Source organism: Protobothrops mucrosquamatus, unplaced genomic scaffold, assembly GCF_001527695.2.
Source record: "Protobothrops mucrosquamatus isolate PMUCROS unplaced genomic scaffold, P.Mucros_1.0 scaffold2494, whole genome shotgun sequence".
Lineage (NCBI taxonomy): Eukaryota > Metazoa > Chordata > Lepidosauria > Squamata > Viperidae > Protobothrops > Protobothrops mucrosquamatus.
The window spans coordinates 99,413-114,348 of NW_015388560.1; the positions used below are offsets into that span (position 1 = coordinate 99,413).

At 37.9% G+C, this 14,936-nt stretch overlaps 1 protein-coding gene across 1 annotated transcript in view; it reads right to left on the reverse strand.

The window, feature by feature from the left end:
• The window catches only part of MCU (mitochondrial calcium uniporter), a 22,297-nt gene extending 7,661 nt beyond the window's left edge, over window positions 1–14,636 (reverse strand). Inside the window, exons 1-5 of the mRNA XM_015825123.1 lie at window positions 14,572–14,636; window positions 8,776–8,946; window positions 7,273–7,377; window positions 4,276–4,436; window positions 2,293–2,496 (exon numbers count right to left, since the gene is read on the reverse strand). Coding sequence (XP_015680609.1) covers window positions 2,293–2,496; window positions 4,276–4,436; window positions 7,273–7,377; window positions 8,776–8,946; window positions 14,572–14,611 — 681 coding nt within the window. The 5' untranslated portion in view covers window positions 14,612–14,636. The remainder of the gene's footprint in view (window positions 1–2,292; window positions 2,497–4,275; window positions 4,437–7,272; window positions 7,378–8,775; window positions 8,947–14,571) is intronic.
• Between the last annotated feature and the right edge of the window lie 300 nt (window positions 14,637–14,936).

Genomic DNA, 14,936 nt, shown 5'->3' on the forward strand with positions numbered 1-14,936 from the left:
AGGGAGGATTTTAAATCGGGTTTATTTTAGGTGTAATTTTTAAATAGTACAACTTTAAATATTTGGTTTTAATTGGTTTTACTTCGGTGGGGTTGTAGGCGTGTCTATGTTTTTTAATATGTTGTGAGCCGCCCTGAGTCCCGTTGGGAGAAGGGCGGGATATAAATCAAAATAAATAAATAAATAAATAAATAAATAATGATGCAACCAGCCCACGGGCCAGCAGTTTGACACCCCTGCCTTAGAATAACATCTGGCTATCCACATCTGAAAAATCCCAGTAAGGATCAAATTGATCACACAGTGCCTCCTGGTGGTCAATGAAACTGAAAAACTACATGAGATGCAAACCGTGTAAAAATAGAGCCCCCCCTCCTTCCCCCCAGAAGAGGCTGTGTAAGTAATATGTAACCTAGTATATAGTGGCATGAATTAATAAATGCCACTACTCTTCTCTGAATGTTTAAGGGAGGGTGGACTGTATACAGATAGTCCTTGACTTACAACCATTTGTTTACTGACCGAAGTTAAAATGGCACTAAAAAACCCCTGATTTATGACCATTTTTCACACTTTACAATGTTGGGCACCTCCATGATCATGTGATCAAAATTTGGACATGTTGACAAGTGGCTCATATTGGTAACAGTTGCAGGGTCCCAGGTCATCTGATCTCCTTTTGTGACCTTCTGACAAAGAGAGTCACCCGAGAACCCAGATGCCCTTTAAAACCAATTTAGCAACTGCATTGATTCATGTAGTAATTGTGGCAAGAAAGGTCATAAAATGGAACAAAACTCACTTAACAACTGGAAATTTTGGATTCAACTGTGGTTGTAAGTCGAGGACTGCTTGTATACCATCCTGATAGTGGTGGTGCAGTGGTTAGAATGCTAATTCTGCTGACTGCCAATAGTTCAGTTCTCAGTGGCTCAAAGTTGACTCTGCCTTCCATTCTTCCATGGTAGGTAAAATGAGGACTCAGATTGTTGGGGGCAAATATGCTGACTCTGTAAAACTGCTTAGAGATGGCTGTAAAAGCATTGTTAAGAGGTATATAAATTAGTACAGGACTTTGACTTTCTGATTCTCTTAGCAGCAGGAAACCAATGATCAGTGGGACACTCCTAGTAGTAGCAGAATAAGAGGAAAATGTACCGTATGTTGGGAACCCGGAGGCAGGTACCTCTACCCTTAATGTGCATTCTACTGTGATTAAGATACAAAATACAAATACAGAACACATCCTTGTAATGTCTTGGAGAAATAGTTCCTGCCCTGCATTTTTAAAAGATAACATAAACGAGCCTAAAAGTTTAGACAAAAGTCTGAAAGTGACATGTAAATAAGCTGAGAAGGATTCCCTGTGCATTTGTCCTTTAGTTTCAATGCCTTCTTTACCTATTAAAGGAGTTTTTGTGCTTCTGTGCAACAATATGAAAACCATACAGGAGTCTCAAAGGGAATACAGATGACTACCAGAAGAAAATTAGCTAACGTACAAAATTAGAACCTTAAAGACCAATTCACACAAGCATGCCTGGTCACAAGTCATAAAAGGCCCATGTTTGGAGACCCCTGTATTAGAGTTATCTGATATTTTGATTTTTTTCTCACAAAGGTTTAAGTGGTGCAGCCTTTTATGAAACAAAATTATTTTTTTCTGTCTGCCCACTTCCAAGGGTGAGTTGAAACAACTATTTTTTTCTGTTTTACAACCTCTCTTGAGTTTTGTTCAGCAGGACTAACTTTCTGAGAGGGTGCTCTCTTAGTGGAAGACTTTCTCAGCAAATTTTGAAGAAGATTTTAAGGAGGAGGAGCAGTTCAATCTGAAGCATCATTTGAAACCGCTTCAAGTCAGCGGAATGAAAAATAGTTCCTCTGACCCTTTGGCCCCAAATATTTTCTGAACATGGAGCTTTGGGTAATCTAAAACTGGAAGACAGACCTCTGAAGCCATGCAATTGACTTCTTGGAAGTCAATTGCCATTATCCTTCAGGCTTTTCTTGGCAAAACGAATCATATCAGCGCACATCTCTCTGCTGCAGTGAATCTATGTCAGGGGTCTTTAAACTTGGCCCTTTTATGACTTGTGGACTTCAACTCCCAGAATTCCTCAGCCAGCGTGTCTGGCTGAGGAATTCTGGGAGTTGAAGTCCACAAGTCATAAAAGGGCCAAGTTTGAAGACCCCTGATCTATGTCATGTTGCCTAGGCTTGACATAAATTGTGCAACCTCCTTTTTCCAAAAACCTCCCCACAGAATTGAATTTAATGCAAAGCCCATCTTACCTGACGTGTTACTACGAAGTATGCATACATTGCCATGGCACTGCCATATGTGATGAAGTAGGTGACTGGCTCCATAATGTCCCAAGAATATTCCCACCAGGTGAGCCGAGCCAATATTCCAAACTGAGTTGCCATGTAAGCCAGCCCGCCCCACAGTAGCCAGGTTGTCCTCTTATCTGCTTTTCTGCAAATTTCCATCCTGACCTGCAAAAGAAAATTATCCAGGGCTAGTACAGTATTGAGCAGTGGCTTTTAATAAAAGCTAAAACATCACCCAAGCACAGCTGTACGTAACCCAAGCACTTCTGACTAGGCTGAGGAATTCTAGGAGTTGAGATCCACCTATTTTAAAGTTGCTAAGGTTGACAAACACTGGTCTAGTCAGAAGTGTTTTAATGTCAATATTTTTTGACAGGGGACTAAGTGACAGATTGCTCAAATAACCAATTTTCCATTCTTTTTGAGTAGTTGCCATGTGTTTCCAATGCTCTAATAAAGTCCTTGCTCTAATACAGAGAGCCCCAACATTTTGGGCACCAGGGACCGGTTCCGTGGAGAGAGGTTTTTCCGTGGATGAAAGGGTGCGTGGTCTTGTGTGCTGCCTGCATCCCGCGGATGGGGCTTTACTTGTTTGTGCAGACCAGTTGCTGGCATGCCATGGACCAGTACTAGTTCATGGCCCAGGAGTTGGGGACCCTGCTCTAATAAGTCCCTGTCCCACCTTCTCAATTTAAAATAAAATAGTTCAAATTAAGATGCACCCTTTTCCAAGTTTTATAGAAAGAAGGGAAAGCTTATAAATAACCCAAGGAGGGAGTACCTCATCATATCCACAGAATGTTTACTTTCAGACTCTATTATGGTAAGAACATTGCTAAATCCTTCATTTAGTCCCCTATCAAAAATATGGATGTCTGACTAGACCAGTGTTTCTCAACCTTAGTAACGTTAAGATGTGTGGACAACTCCCAGAATTCCAGAACCGAAGCCTCTTCTCCAATAGTAGAACAGAATTCCTCCCTCATTATAATCCCTCTTGAGTCAGTCTACCACTAGGAACTAGGATTCCCTGTCTTATTTGTAGTAAAAGGAATCAAGCAAAAGATTATGGCTACTACTTACAGACAGAAGATTGAGTCAGTATTTGTTCTTGGTTTGGATTTGGCATTTCTACATACCATAAGCATTTTCATTTTTTTGAAAGAACAGCCAATCCCAATTTCTTTTTCTCTTTCCATGATGTATTTACAACACTCTTGTGCACCAATCTTGCTTAGCCCAACACCAGGAACTGTGATTTAACACAATTTTCAAAACAGGGGTTTCAGATCCTGATGACTAAACAGACATTAAAATAGTTCCTTATATTCTTTTTCAACCCTGGCAACTGTAAAATGGGTGGATTTCAACTCCCAGAACTTCCCGGCCAATTCTGGGAGTTGAAGCCCACCCATCTTAAAAGTTGCTGAGGTTGAAAAACACTGTGACAAAGACTGATGAGCAAAGCAAGAGGAGTCCATGTATATTTGAGAATCTTTTACTTAGTTGTGGACAAACTAACCATGATTCAATAAACTGGGAAACAGTGCTTTATAGCAACTCATGTTCCTCCTCCCTCCCTTTATTAGTTTTTAAATAGAAATGCCCAGATCTAGACCCATTCATTAATAGATAAGTCTCAACATGTTGCGGTCTGAAGAGTTAGCTCAAGAATATCTGACAAGGAAATCACTTGTCTGGGTGGCTGGATAGGGATCAGGAGACTTTTGTGGTTGTCTATTTTTCCTTTATATGATTTTAAATCAATTATTACAATACATACATGTAATCGATATTTCTTGGATCACTTAAAATTAGTCCAAGAAATAAATTTACATATGAAAAAGTGTTTTTCTTTTCCAGTGTTGTCTAAAGCCATTAAGGTACAATACATATTCTTTGTTCAGCTGTCAAGCCTATTGAAACAAATCCCAATGTCCTTACTTTTTCCAGGGGTGCCAATTGCTGTTTGAGGTCTTCTAACCTCCCAATCAATTCCTTCTCCTTATTCAGCTGGTGTTCTTCAATACACAGTGTGGTATAGAGCTGCTGAACCAGGGTCTTCACATCATTCAATGTGGTGGCATCTTCGTGGCTTAAGAGATCTAAAGAAGAACACAGGTCTTTTAATATTCTTATTTTTCACAGTGTGATGGCACTGTGAAGAATGCCCTACTGAAGGACTGAAATTTACAAAATCAAATAAAAAATGGATGGAATTAACTGGATTACTCAATGTGTTGCATGGCAACTCATGTTCTGAGAGGTTTTTAAACAATCAAACACTGTTCCAATATAAGTTTGGCTTATACTCGCCTCTCCCAAGATAAAAACACTTCTAGGCTGGATTGGCAGAAATAGGAAAGCCTAAAATTCCATTTAAAATTCAGTATCTGAAATCTGACAATCTGGCCATACTTTTAACATTGCCTTTATTTTTTTATTTTTTAAGCTAAAAGTCCATTCTACAGCAAATAATTGAAAGTCACTTGAAAATATTAGTGTTTGATATTTAACATTAATTTGCTTTTGGACTCAGTCAGTGAACAACAGGTAGATACTCTATTTTATTTCATTTTATTTGTATCCCGCCTTTATTATGTTTACAAATAACTCAAGGCAGTGAACATATCCAATGCATCTTCCATTTGCTAAACTCACGATCTCTTGCTTTCCAGCCCGGTGCCATAACTATTAGATCTGTGTATTTATGTTTGTGTGTGTGTGTGTGAAAATTGTACTCAAATGGATTGGCAAATAAAAAAAGTACTTCAGATTCTTCATATTCCATTTCCCTCTTAATACTTCAAGGTTTATAAGGGTATATAAGGAAAGATGAGTTTCATCCATTTACAAAACAAACGCAATATAAAACAGAGAATGTATGAAAACATTAATGTCTTGTTTCATGTAGTGATAAAAGTAGAACTTAAACCCAATGATAATGCAGAGAAGGGCCATGTCCGAAGGCCATCAGGTGACATCATTTTTGGCTCATATTGGGAGAAGTTTAAGTCTGGAAAAAGAAACGGGAGGACTCCTAGTAGATATAGTATTCTAATGAACTATGAATATAGAGTTTCTGCCCCATTTGATTCATACAAGAATTTCTGCCATCAGAAAGAAAAACAACCATATATGAAGATGAGCTTAAATACAGAATGGAGAGAACACACCATCCAGCATAAGAAATGTTTGAATGAGCACATATTCAAGCCATTACAAGTAGATTTCTTCCCAGTTATGTATTTGATCTGAAGAGTGCCAATAAAGCTAAAGTGATAGGACTTTGATCCAGACTAATGTAGCTTAATTTACATTTTTATACCCCAGGGTACAAGACAATTCATTTGAGCTTTCGTGCTTAACTTTACACATATTTTGCTGAACACATATTGTATATGAAGGATATACAAAGCCCTAAATGACTACTGAAGCCCTTCCAATGGGTAAGCAGGTCTCCAAAAATCAGACACGATTGAATGGAAGAAAAAAAATGGATCATGAAATCTATCTTTGGTTAAAAGACTAATCTTTGCATAAATGACGAATGACAAACAAATTCAGTAAAAAAGCCTCTGTTTTTATCTTTTGCCTTTACTGAAAATATGACCTTGACTGTTCATTTTGAAGAGAAAAATAACATGGGACGGTCTCCCCTAAAATGCAGAGGGTCCCAAACCTTTTGGTCTTTCAAAAGGCTGCGAAGACTCAACTCTTGCCCCAGTCACTGGCCAAGATATTAGTTAAGTCCACTATAGGAGGGGTCCTATTGCGAGGTTTTTATAAAGCATTGACTGTTGTATTACTGTACAAGTAGTCCTCGAATTACAACCTTTTGTTTAGTGACAAAAACTTTAGTTACAGTGGTACTGAAAAAAGTGACTTCTGACCGTTTTTCACACTTATTTACTTTTGCAGCATCCCCAATGGTCACGTGATCAAGATTCAGGCGCTTGGCAACTGGTTCATATTTATGACGGTTGCTGTGTCCCAAGGTCATGTGATCACTTTTTGCGACCTTCTGACAAGCAAAGTCAATGGGGAAGCCAGATACATTTTACAATTGTGTTACTAACTTGACAACTGCAGTGATTCACTTAACATCTGTGGGAAGAAAGGTCGTAAAATGGGGCAAAACTTACTTAACAATAGTCTCACTTAGCAATAAAATTTTTGAGTACAACTGTGGTCTTAAGTCAAGGACTACCTGTATTGTCATTATTTTTATGTAATTCAGATTATGTTTTGAGGTTTTATTTTACATTGTTTGCAAACTGTTGTTAATTGCCTAGATTTATGCATTTACAATGGATGGCCACATAAATCCCCTAAATGAATGAATGAATAAAAACAATTAAAGAAGCAGGTGTGCCAATTTGAAACAGCAAGCCCTTTTGTTATGACAAAAAATACTAAAAACATACAACTGGGATACTAAACATGGAGAAGGAAATCTATTTAGCTCTGAAACAACTTGGGCATGGAAAACAAAATAGAGCATAAAGCCAAACTAGTAAAGTACCAGAAAGTCATGCATTAAAATCACATTTAAAACAGACAGTCTTTACAAAGTAATCTTTCCTCTTCTACCTGATCAGATTGAAGGTATTTTGTAGCAATTTCTCTTCTCAAAATTAAACCTCATTTTACAGCACAAAAAAAGAAGAATACATGAGTATATAGGGAAAGATGCCAGTCAAGACTCAGGAGAACATACAACTCAATCGGTTATAGGACCACTATTCTCAAGGCTTGGAGATGTAGTGTGGATATTCATGACGGCCGGTGATAGTATATTTATGCAGAATTATCAATGAGCTAGTTTGAAGAAGATGCAACTTTCCAAACAGACATGAAATTATCTTTTTTAATTAGTAGATGGAGGAGTTTCATGCAAATAACTTCTGGAAATATATCCCAATTGCATGAAGCTGTTACCTCTCTTTGGTGGACGGACGTGGTAACTCAAGTCATTAATTACTAATTTGAAATCATCAAGAAGTAGGAGATCTATGCTTGTGGAAGCTGCTACTCGTGTCCCATCTAAAAGGAAAACAGGAATACATGTAATTAAGAGCTAGATATGACTTATTAATAGGCCAGCAGTGTTCCATTGCAAATTAGTATATTCTACCTTAGAGAAATGAACTGAAACTATATTTTAATGGTTCCAAGATATAGTCTCAAAGTACAGGTAGACCTTGACTTAGAGACCATTCAAAGTTACAACGGCACTGAAGAAAAGTGACTTATGGCCAGTCTTTTCAATTATGACTGCTGCAGCATCCCTATGGTCACATGATCAAAATTTGGTTGCTTGGCAATTGGCATGTATTTATTTATGATGGTTGCAGCATCCCAGGGTAATATGATTGCCTCCTGCAACCTTCCCAGTTGACTTCCAACAAGCAAAGTCAATTTGGGGGGTAGAAGCTGGATTTGCTTAATGATCATGTGATTCATTTAATAACTGCAGTAATTTGCTTAACATAAAATTTGGGCATGACTCACTTAACAATGGGAATTCTAGTCCCAACTGTGATCGTTAAGTCGAGGACTACCTGTATCTCAGAAACTAAACTATTCTTGTATAATTCCACCTGATGGAAGCAGAGCTGTGTATGAGCAAAACAGATCATTAGCAAAAATATCAACCAAAATAAGTGGGTAGAGATTTAAAGGGGCACAAAAGTGGTAGGGACCTATTTCCTACCTTTTTAGTTGCAAACAACTTTCCAATTTCAAATGCTTTTTCTCCCAGTGGAGCCCTAAGACCAGAAACAGACTTGAGGGGAAGAGATTTTTTACTGACAGATACTATTACAAGCAAGAAATGCAAATGGGGAGATTGTTTTAACATCTTTTGTCCACTTTTCTTCTGCTTTTACCCTGATCCACTGACAAATCTTTGGTCAATACAGAGAGCATATATTAGATATAATTAAGACCTACTATTTTATACTTTTACTTTTTCTATCACATATTTAATTTCCACTTGGTGACTAAATGTTCCCTTCTTTGGAAGTTCAGTTTGTTTGTGGCAAACCAAAGGCCAAAAGTTACATACTATTTTTCTTTGCCCAAAAATGAAGCGGCTAATCTTACACAACACCAATCTCTACAGGGTTAGCACGATGTAACAAAAAAAAAAGTAAACAGAAGAGTGAAATATAGCCACATTAGTAGCATTGAGTGTAAATCAGGGGTCTTCAAACCTGGCCCTTTTATGACTTGTGGACTTCAACTCCCAGAATTCCTCAGCCAGTTGAAGTCCACAAGTCATAAAAGGGCCAAGTTTGAAGACCCCTGGTATAAATAATCCACGAAGAGCACGCTGGCTGGGGAATTCTGAAGTCCACAAATCTGTTACGTTGAAAAACAGTGATCTAATCTAAAGCTGAAGGAGGGTCATTGGGTTCCTCTAGTAACGCTCAATAGTACCTGGTGAATAAATTGCAACTCGGTCGATCCCCCGGTCTTCTGCCTGGAGTTGTTGTAAGAATACTCCAACCGAGTCTGAGAGAGGTTTAAGTGTAAACTGACAGCGTTCGCGCCGAGAAGGAAGACTCAAAGATATCACCGGTAGCCCATTCTGGTAAATCACTGTAACATCTAAGAAGGATAAACAGGGACAATTGAAACAGATTCAGAAATGCATGTTAAGATGTATGCTGATGCTAAGTTGAAGCCTGTAGACCAGTGGTAGGCAACTGTGGGTCTTTTATAAGCATGGCTGGCTCAGGAATTCTGGGAGTTGAAGTCCACGAGTCATGAAAGAGCCAAGGTTGCCTATCCCTGCTATAGACAAAAGGAACATATGTTCACATAATTAGGTGTCTTATCATAATTTAATTGGTTTTTCTGAACACTGCAGAGGACTAGGCTAGAGTTTCTTCAGGGCCTTTCTAATTCTATACTCCTATGATTCCTAGAGGATTGCTAAATACAGGTAGTCCTTGACTTTGAACAGTTACCACGGCACTGAAAAACGTGACTTATGACCGTTTTTCACAGTCATGGCCTTTGCAACATCCCCATGATCATGTGATCAAAATTTGGATACTTGGCAACTGGTTCATATTTATGACCATTGCTGTATCCCGGGGTCATGTGATCACCTTTTGTGACCTTCCGACAAACAAAGTCAATGGGAAAGCCAGATTCAATTAACAAAAGTATTACTATCTTATCAACCGCAGTGATTCACATAACAACAGAGGCAAGAAAAGTTGTAAAATGGGGCAAAACTCACTTAACAAACATCTCACTTAGCAACATAAATTTTGGGCTCAATTGTGATTGTAAGTTGAGAACTACCTGTATTGACCTCAACTTTTTTTCTATATGAAGCTTCAATAAATCAACTTTAAACCTCCTTCTTCAAAGCCTTCCCTAGGAAAATGGGTTTTTCATGTAACAATAGTTTCTGAACATGGCTTGTGAAGCAGTAGCTACTTTATTCAAAGTAAATGTTATCCAAGCCCCAGAAGGGCGGACATCATTGCAGAGATCAATGTTGAATATAGAAAACTGAATTTCTCCTTTGGTAATTGGGGAAATGGATTAGTTCCCAAAATGTCTGGAGCCAATTACAGACAATAAAGAAGATGACCTTAATGGAGATATGCAAGCTCCATCACCATAGCAAGAAGAGGTTAAACTTTTTTTTTAAGTGCAGAACATCCAGATAATATCAGAAAATGGTTTAGACAGATAGTTCTCTAATTCACTGAATTATAGGAAGAAAGAGGAACTACATCCTATTCCAATTTGGAGGATTCTGTTATTATAGCCAATCTCAGCAAGAGTAGTTTTAGCTTTTGTGTGAAGTTGATTTCTTGGTCTGTTCTATCTAGCAGGACTGACACACAGAGAGATAGGGCTGAAACTTCAGCCATTTGAGATCTGGATAGCTTTTAAGGGAGGTATAAATTTTTCATGAAAGTTTAATGCATGATTTGACTCCCCAATGGAAAAAAAGCAGTTTTATTGCCAATTTCAGCAGCACATTCTAACTGCTGTAAAAATAAGGCTAGGTACTCCATAATCTGCAAGTCCTCTGTTGTCCACACCTTGCAATATGTTGTAAGTATTGACAGCATTTTATATGCAGGTCAAAATGAGATGATTGCTTTAGGTAGCAGATGTGGTTTCATGAAACATGGATGAACAGCATCACGGTATTGGAGAACCAAACTCTAGAACATCACCATATTTAAATCATTCCTTCAGATGCAGTTAAAGAGGCTTTCCTACAGTCTGTTAGATATGCTGGTTATAACATAATAACCCACCATTGTTTTATATTAAAAACCTAAGTCATAAATTTGCATATTTCCTCAGTCATCCTGCTTTTCCATCCTCATGAATGCAAAATACATTCTTGAATCAATAAAACTATTGATTATTGAAACAATCTTGTACATGTTGACAAGTTGATGCAACCTGCCTTATCCTCTCTGTTGGGTTCTTAAAGGAAAACAATATATATCTTCCAGCTAACTAAGTTGCTTACAGGAAAAAAAAAAATCCAGAGACAAAGCAATAGCTTTATTCTTCCTATTCTTTTTTTTTAACAAGTTTTTATTGGTTTTCCAGTTTTACATTTGAGTATTTGGAAAGCAGCGTGGTGATTGGGTAATCAATAGTACAATAACAAAATCTTTAGTACATATCTCAGGTCACATCATCAAAAAATTCCTTCTCTGTTTCCCTTAACATTTGCTATATCATATTTAAGCTAGTAAATTTCTAATTATAACAAGCTCAGTTAAAACATTTATCATTATATTTTTGCTTATACATATCCATATCCTGTATTTAAATTTTACCTAATTTTTAATTGCAATATTCCAATTTAACCTTTAATATCCATAGTATTTAAATTTCGGGTAACCAAATTTCCTTTATTTCACTATATAGAAATTATAATATCTAAGATACACCTATTACTTACTTGAATATATTCTTATTTTATTTCATAAACATTTTCTATTTCTCATCCCAGTACATCACTACTTACTAATGGAGTATCCTTCATTGTCTCAAATCCATCATCTGTGTTATCTGGGCTAAACAATAATTCAAAGCTATTCCCTAATAATTAATTTTCATTTCCCTTATAAATCTAAATCCTCAATATTAGGCCAATTAATCCCTTATTTTTTATCATTTTCCAACAATAGTTAAATCTAATAATCATATTTCCCTTCATCTCAAAATCTCCCTTTAGCCCATTAGTTGAGACTTTAGGATCCTCTCTAATAAATCAAAAGATTCCATTTTTAAAATCTAACTCTAGCTTTCTTTTTATGCCAACCAGGCTTCCATATCAATGCCTTTAGATCATCAGATAGATCTCCCTTCATTCTTATGCATGTTACTTGAATCAAAGGAGACCATCTAGTTATCAATTTTCCAGAGGAATTGGCCCATTTATGGTCGTTAAGTTGTCGCCCTGGTAGCCCAGATCCCCATATTTGCTCTAACATATTTGTCTTCAATTCAATCTGGTCTTCTTCCTCAGGTTTCTTCTGGTGTAAGTAGAAAGTCATGTCCAATTTTATGGTTGTTGTTTGGTTGTCTAGGTTTTCAGCAGGCTGTACTTGTTGATCTTTAGCACCCTCCATCTTGGTATTACTTTCTTCCGCTTCTGTTGTTTTTGGAATTGTAAGTTCTTTGGTTGCAATCAGGGTTTCGCTTTGTAGATTTAAGCTGGCGCCTTTGTCTTTCAGTCTAGCTTTAATTATCTCAATAGCTTCAAGAATTTTTTTCAAGTATAAGTTTGTAATTAAGTGAAATTTGTTGCTGATCCTCCTCCATTTCTGATGTAGTTATAAATAGTCCTTTAGTGAAGGCTATTTATTAAGCGAGAATCAGTGGGTACTCACCTCCACGGTCCTAAAAAGCAATTTCACCGCCCAGCTGTTCTCTCTGCTTTTAATCTCTTTTAGATAATACCAAGGACAGATCTGGGCTATGAGCAGGTCTTTTTGTCAAGAATATTCACTTGCTGTACCACGTTTTGCCACAAGATGTCCTCCCAAACTAGGTTTTTGTCCAATTTAAGTTCTTTTTCATCTTTTTTACGAGAAAGTAGGAACTTTTTGGGTCCCTGAATATCAAATAAATGCAAATCCAATTATTTAGCTGTTCTTTTCAAGGCTTTATGTCCCGGAGGTAAACAAACGCCGCCATTTTAGAGGGCGGGAGGAAAATGTTCCCTTCCCTCTCTCCTCACAGGGGGAAGCAATTAAGAAGCTTTTTACAGGAAGATACTTGGGGTACAAAGAAGATAAGATCTCACCCAATTCCTCCGCAGTGCTTTCGAAGTGCTTGTTAGTAATTTTAGCCTCAGCTGGTAATGGCTTAGTGATGGGCCATGTTAATGGCCAATCTTTTCCCAGTCAGTTCAAAGAGTTTCCCGGGATCAAACGGGAGGGCTGCCGCCCTTCTGCGATCGCTCAGGAGTCCTCCTTCATGCTCATCGTCCCTCCAGGGCGACTTCCAACCCTTTTCAGGCTCCCACAGTGTGAGAAAACCGGATGGCAGAGGGAGCGATCACCCCGCACATCCGCCAGTGCCGAAATCACAAACCGGAAGCCATTCTTCCTATTCTTCTTAATTAAATATAGTACAACTCTTCTGTTTTATAGATATATTCCTCTAAGGGAAATATCACCACAGTACCTGTCTAAATACTAAGTAATTTAAATGGAGCTACACAAAAGTATAGTAAGCAAGGGCTCTTTTCAAGCCTTCTAGTATAACAGGCAGCTGTTCATGCACAATACTAGATATTTATCAACAGCTTAGTCACTGGTTTTATGGCCTATCTGGGAAACGTGAAGTTTGCATGAGATGGTAAACCAATTTTAATATCCCACTAGTAACACATGGCAAAGGCTGAGAAGCAAATGGAGAAACGGAATGCAACTGAAATGCAGGTTAGTCAAAAAAATACTTGGGGGAGGCGAGGGCATCTGGGTGGGAGCGGGGGTGGCAATCTTACACTGCGCAGCTTTGGCAGGTGTCTGGCAGGGGGCGGGAAGCATGGAATGCCCTGCTCCCGCCACCCCCACACGCCACTCCTACACGGCTCCTTTTTTACGATGCGTCACTTCCTCCGCCGCTGTGTGGGACTGAAAATAAAGTTCAATCAAGCAATTCCAACTTTGCGAGATCTTTTTTTTCCCCGTGAGAAGTTGAAATTGTTGATTGATATTTTTTTTTGCACATGGCGGTGGAGGCCTAGGACTGGGGCGATGGCACGTGTGCCCACAGAGAGGGCTCTGCGTGCCACCTGTGGCACACGTGCCATAGGTTTGCCACCACGGTGCTATAACATTCCAACATGATGGTATAGATTTCATGTCTTACCACTCTTTCACTATTTCACCTGTTTGTTTTGCAGGATTTTTCACAACCAGGTGAGTCACAGACAGACAGAAAGAAAAGGTTTCACAGAGTGTGACCATAACCATTCTTAAATACAGATTAAGTTGTATTAAGAAGCAAATACCACTAAAGGAATTTGGTTAAGAAACTCAACCAATACTATTTAGTCACACATGGTAGCTGATGTGAATGCACAGCAGAGAAAGCTGAAATCTCTCAGCTTAAGATTTGCATTTCAAATTCAGCATGAGATGCAGAAAATAAAGCAATGGTCTTAAAGCATCAGTTGTGAAAATTTCATCAACTGATATATTTGCAAAACAGAAAGAATGCAGAACTATAACAAATGCACAGAATATATAACAAGCTGGGTTTTGAAGGGGAAACAGCAGCACAGGTTTGGTTGACACTGTCTGCAAAATAAATCTGACCTTCAAAACAAAGGCAGAAGCTCAAAACAGCCTTCCACAGCTTACAAAGATGCAATCTTGGAAAGGAATTATTTGTTTTTGTCATGAACAAATAGCCATGAAGAAAGATTCTTCACAAAGCAGAATATGCAAAGGAAAACAAAACGACCCCCAAAACGGTGCACTGCATTTTGTAATTCAGTATTGTGGAAAGACTAAAGCAAGCAAGATGCCTCATTAATTTCTTTGAACATAAAAATGGTTAAAAAAAATCACACCAAGAACTGTACTGGCTCTAAGTTAATCTCTTTCAATTTATTTATTTTTTCATTTTAAAAAAGGCACAATTATTAAGTAAGCTAAAAAACCAATTCCTTGAGCATATGAACAAAAAATCCCTTAAAGAAAGATTTAGGCGTAGGGTACTTACCATCAGAGGGCACTACAGTACTGCAATAGACAACTCCCATAGTCTGCAAGGGAGGAAATCTTTGGTGTGCCTAGAAAAAATAACAATTATTATTCTTTATTGGCCAAGTGTGATTGGACACACAAGGAATTTGTGTCTGGTACATAAGCTCTCAATGTACATACAAGCAACAAGTGGTCAATCATGATTATAATCATAAAATGCACTCATCATAAATCAAGATACAACACAATAATGGTTGTAGGATACTAAATAAGCAATCAACATAAATCATACTAGGATACTAAATAAAACAATTAATATAAATCGTAAGATACAAGCAACCAAGTTACAGTCCTAAGAAGATAAGGAGATAGGTAATAGGA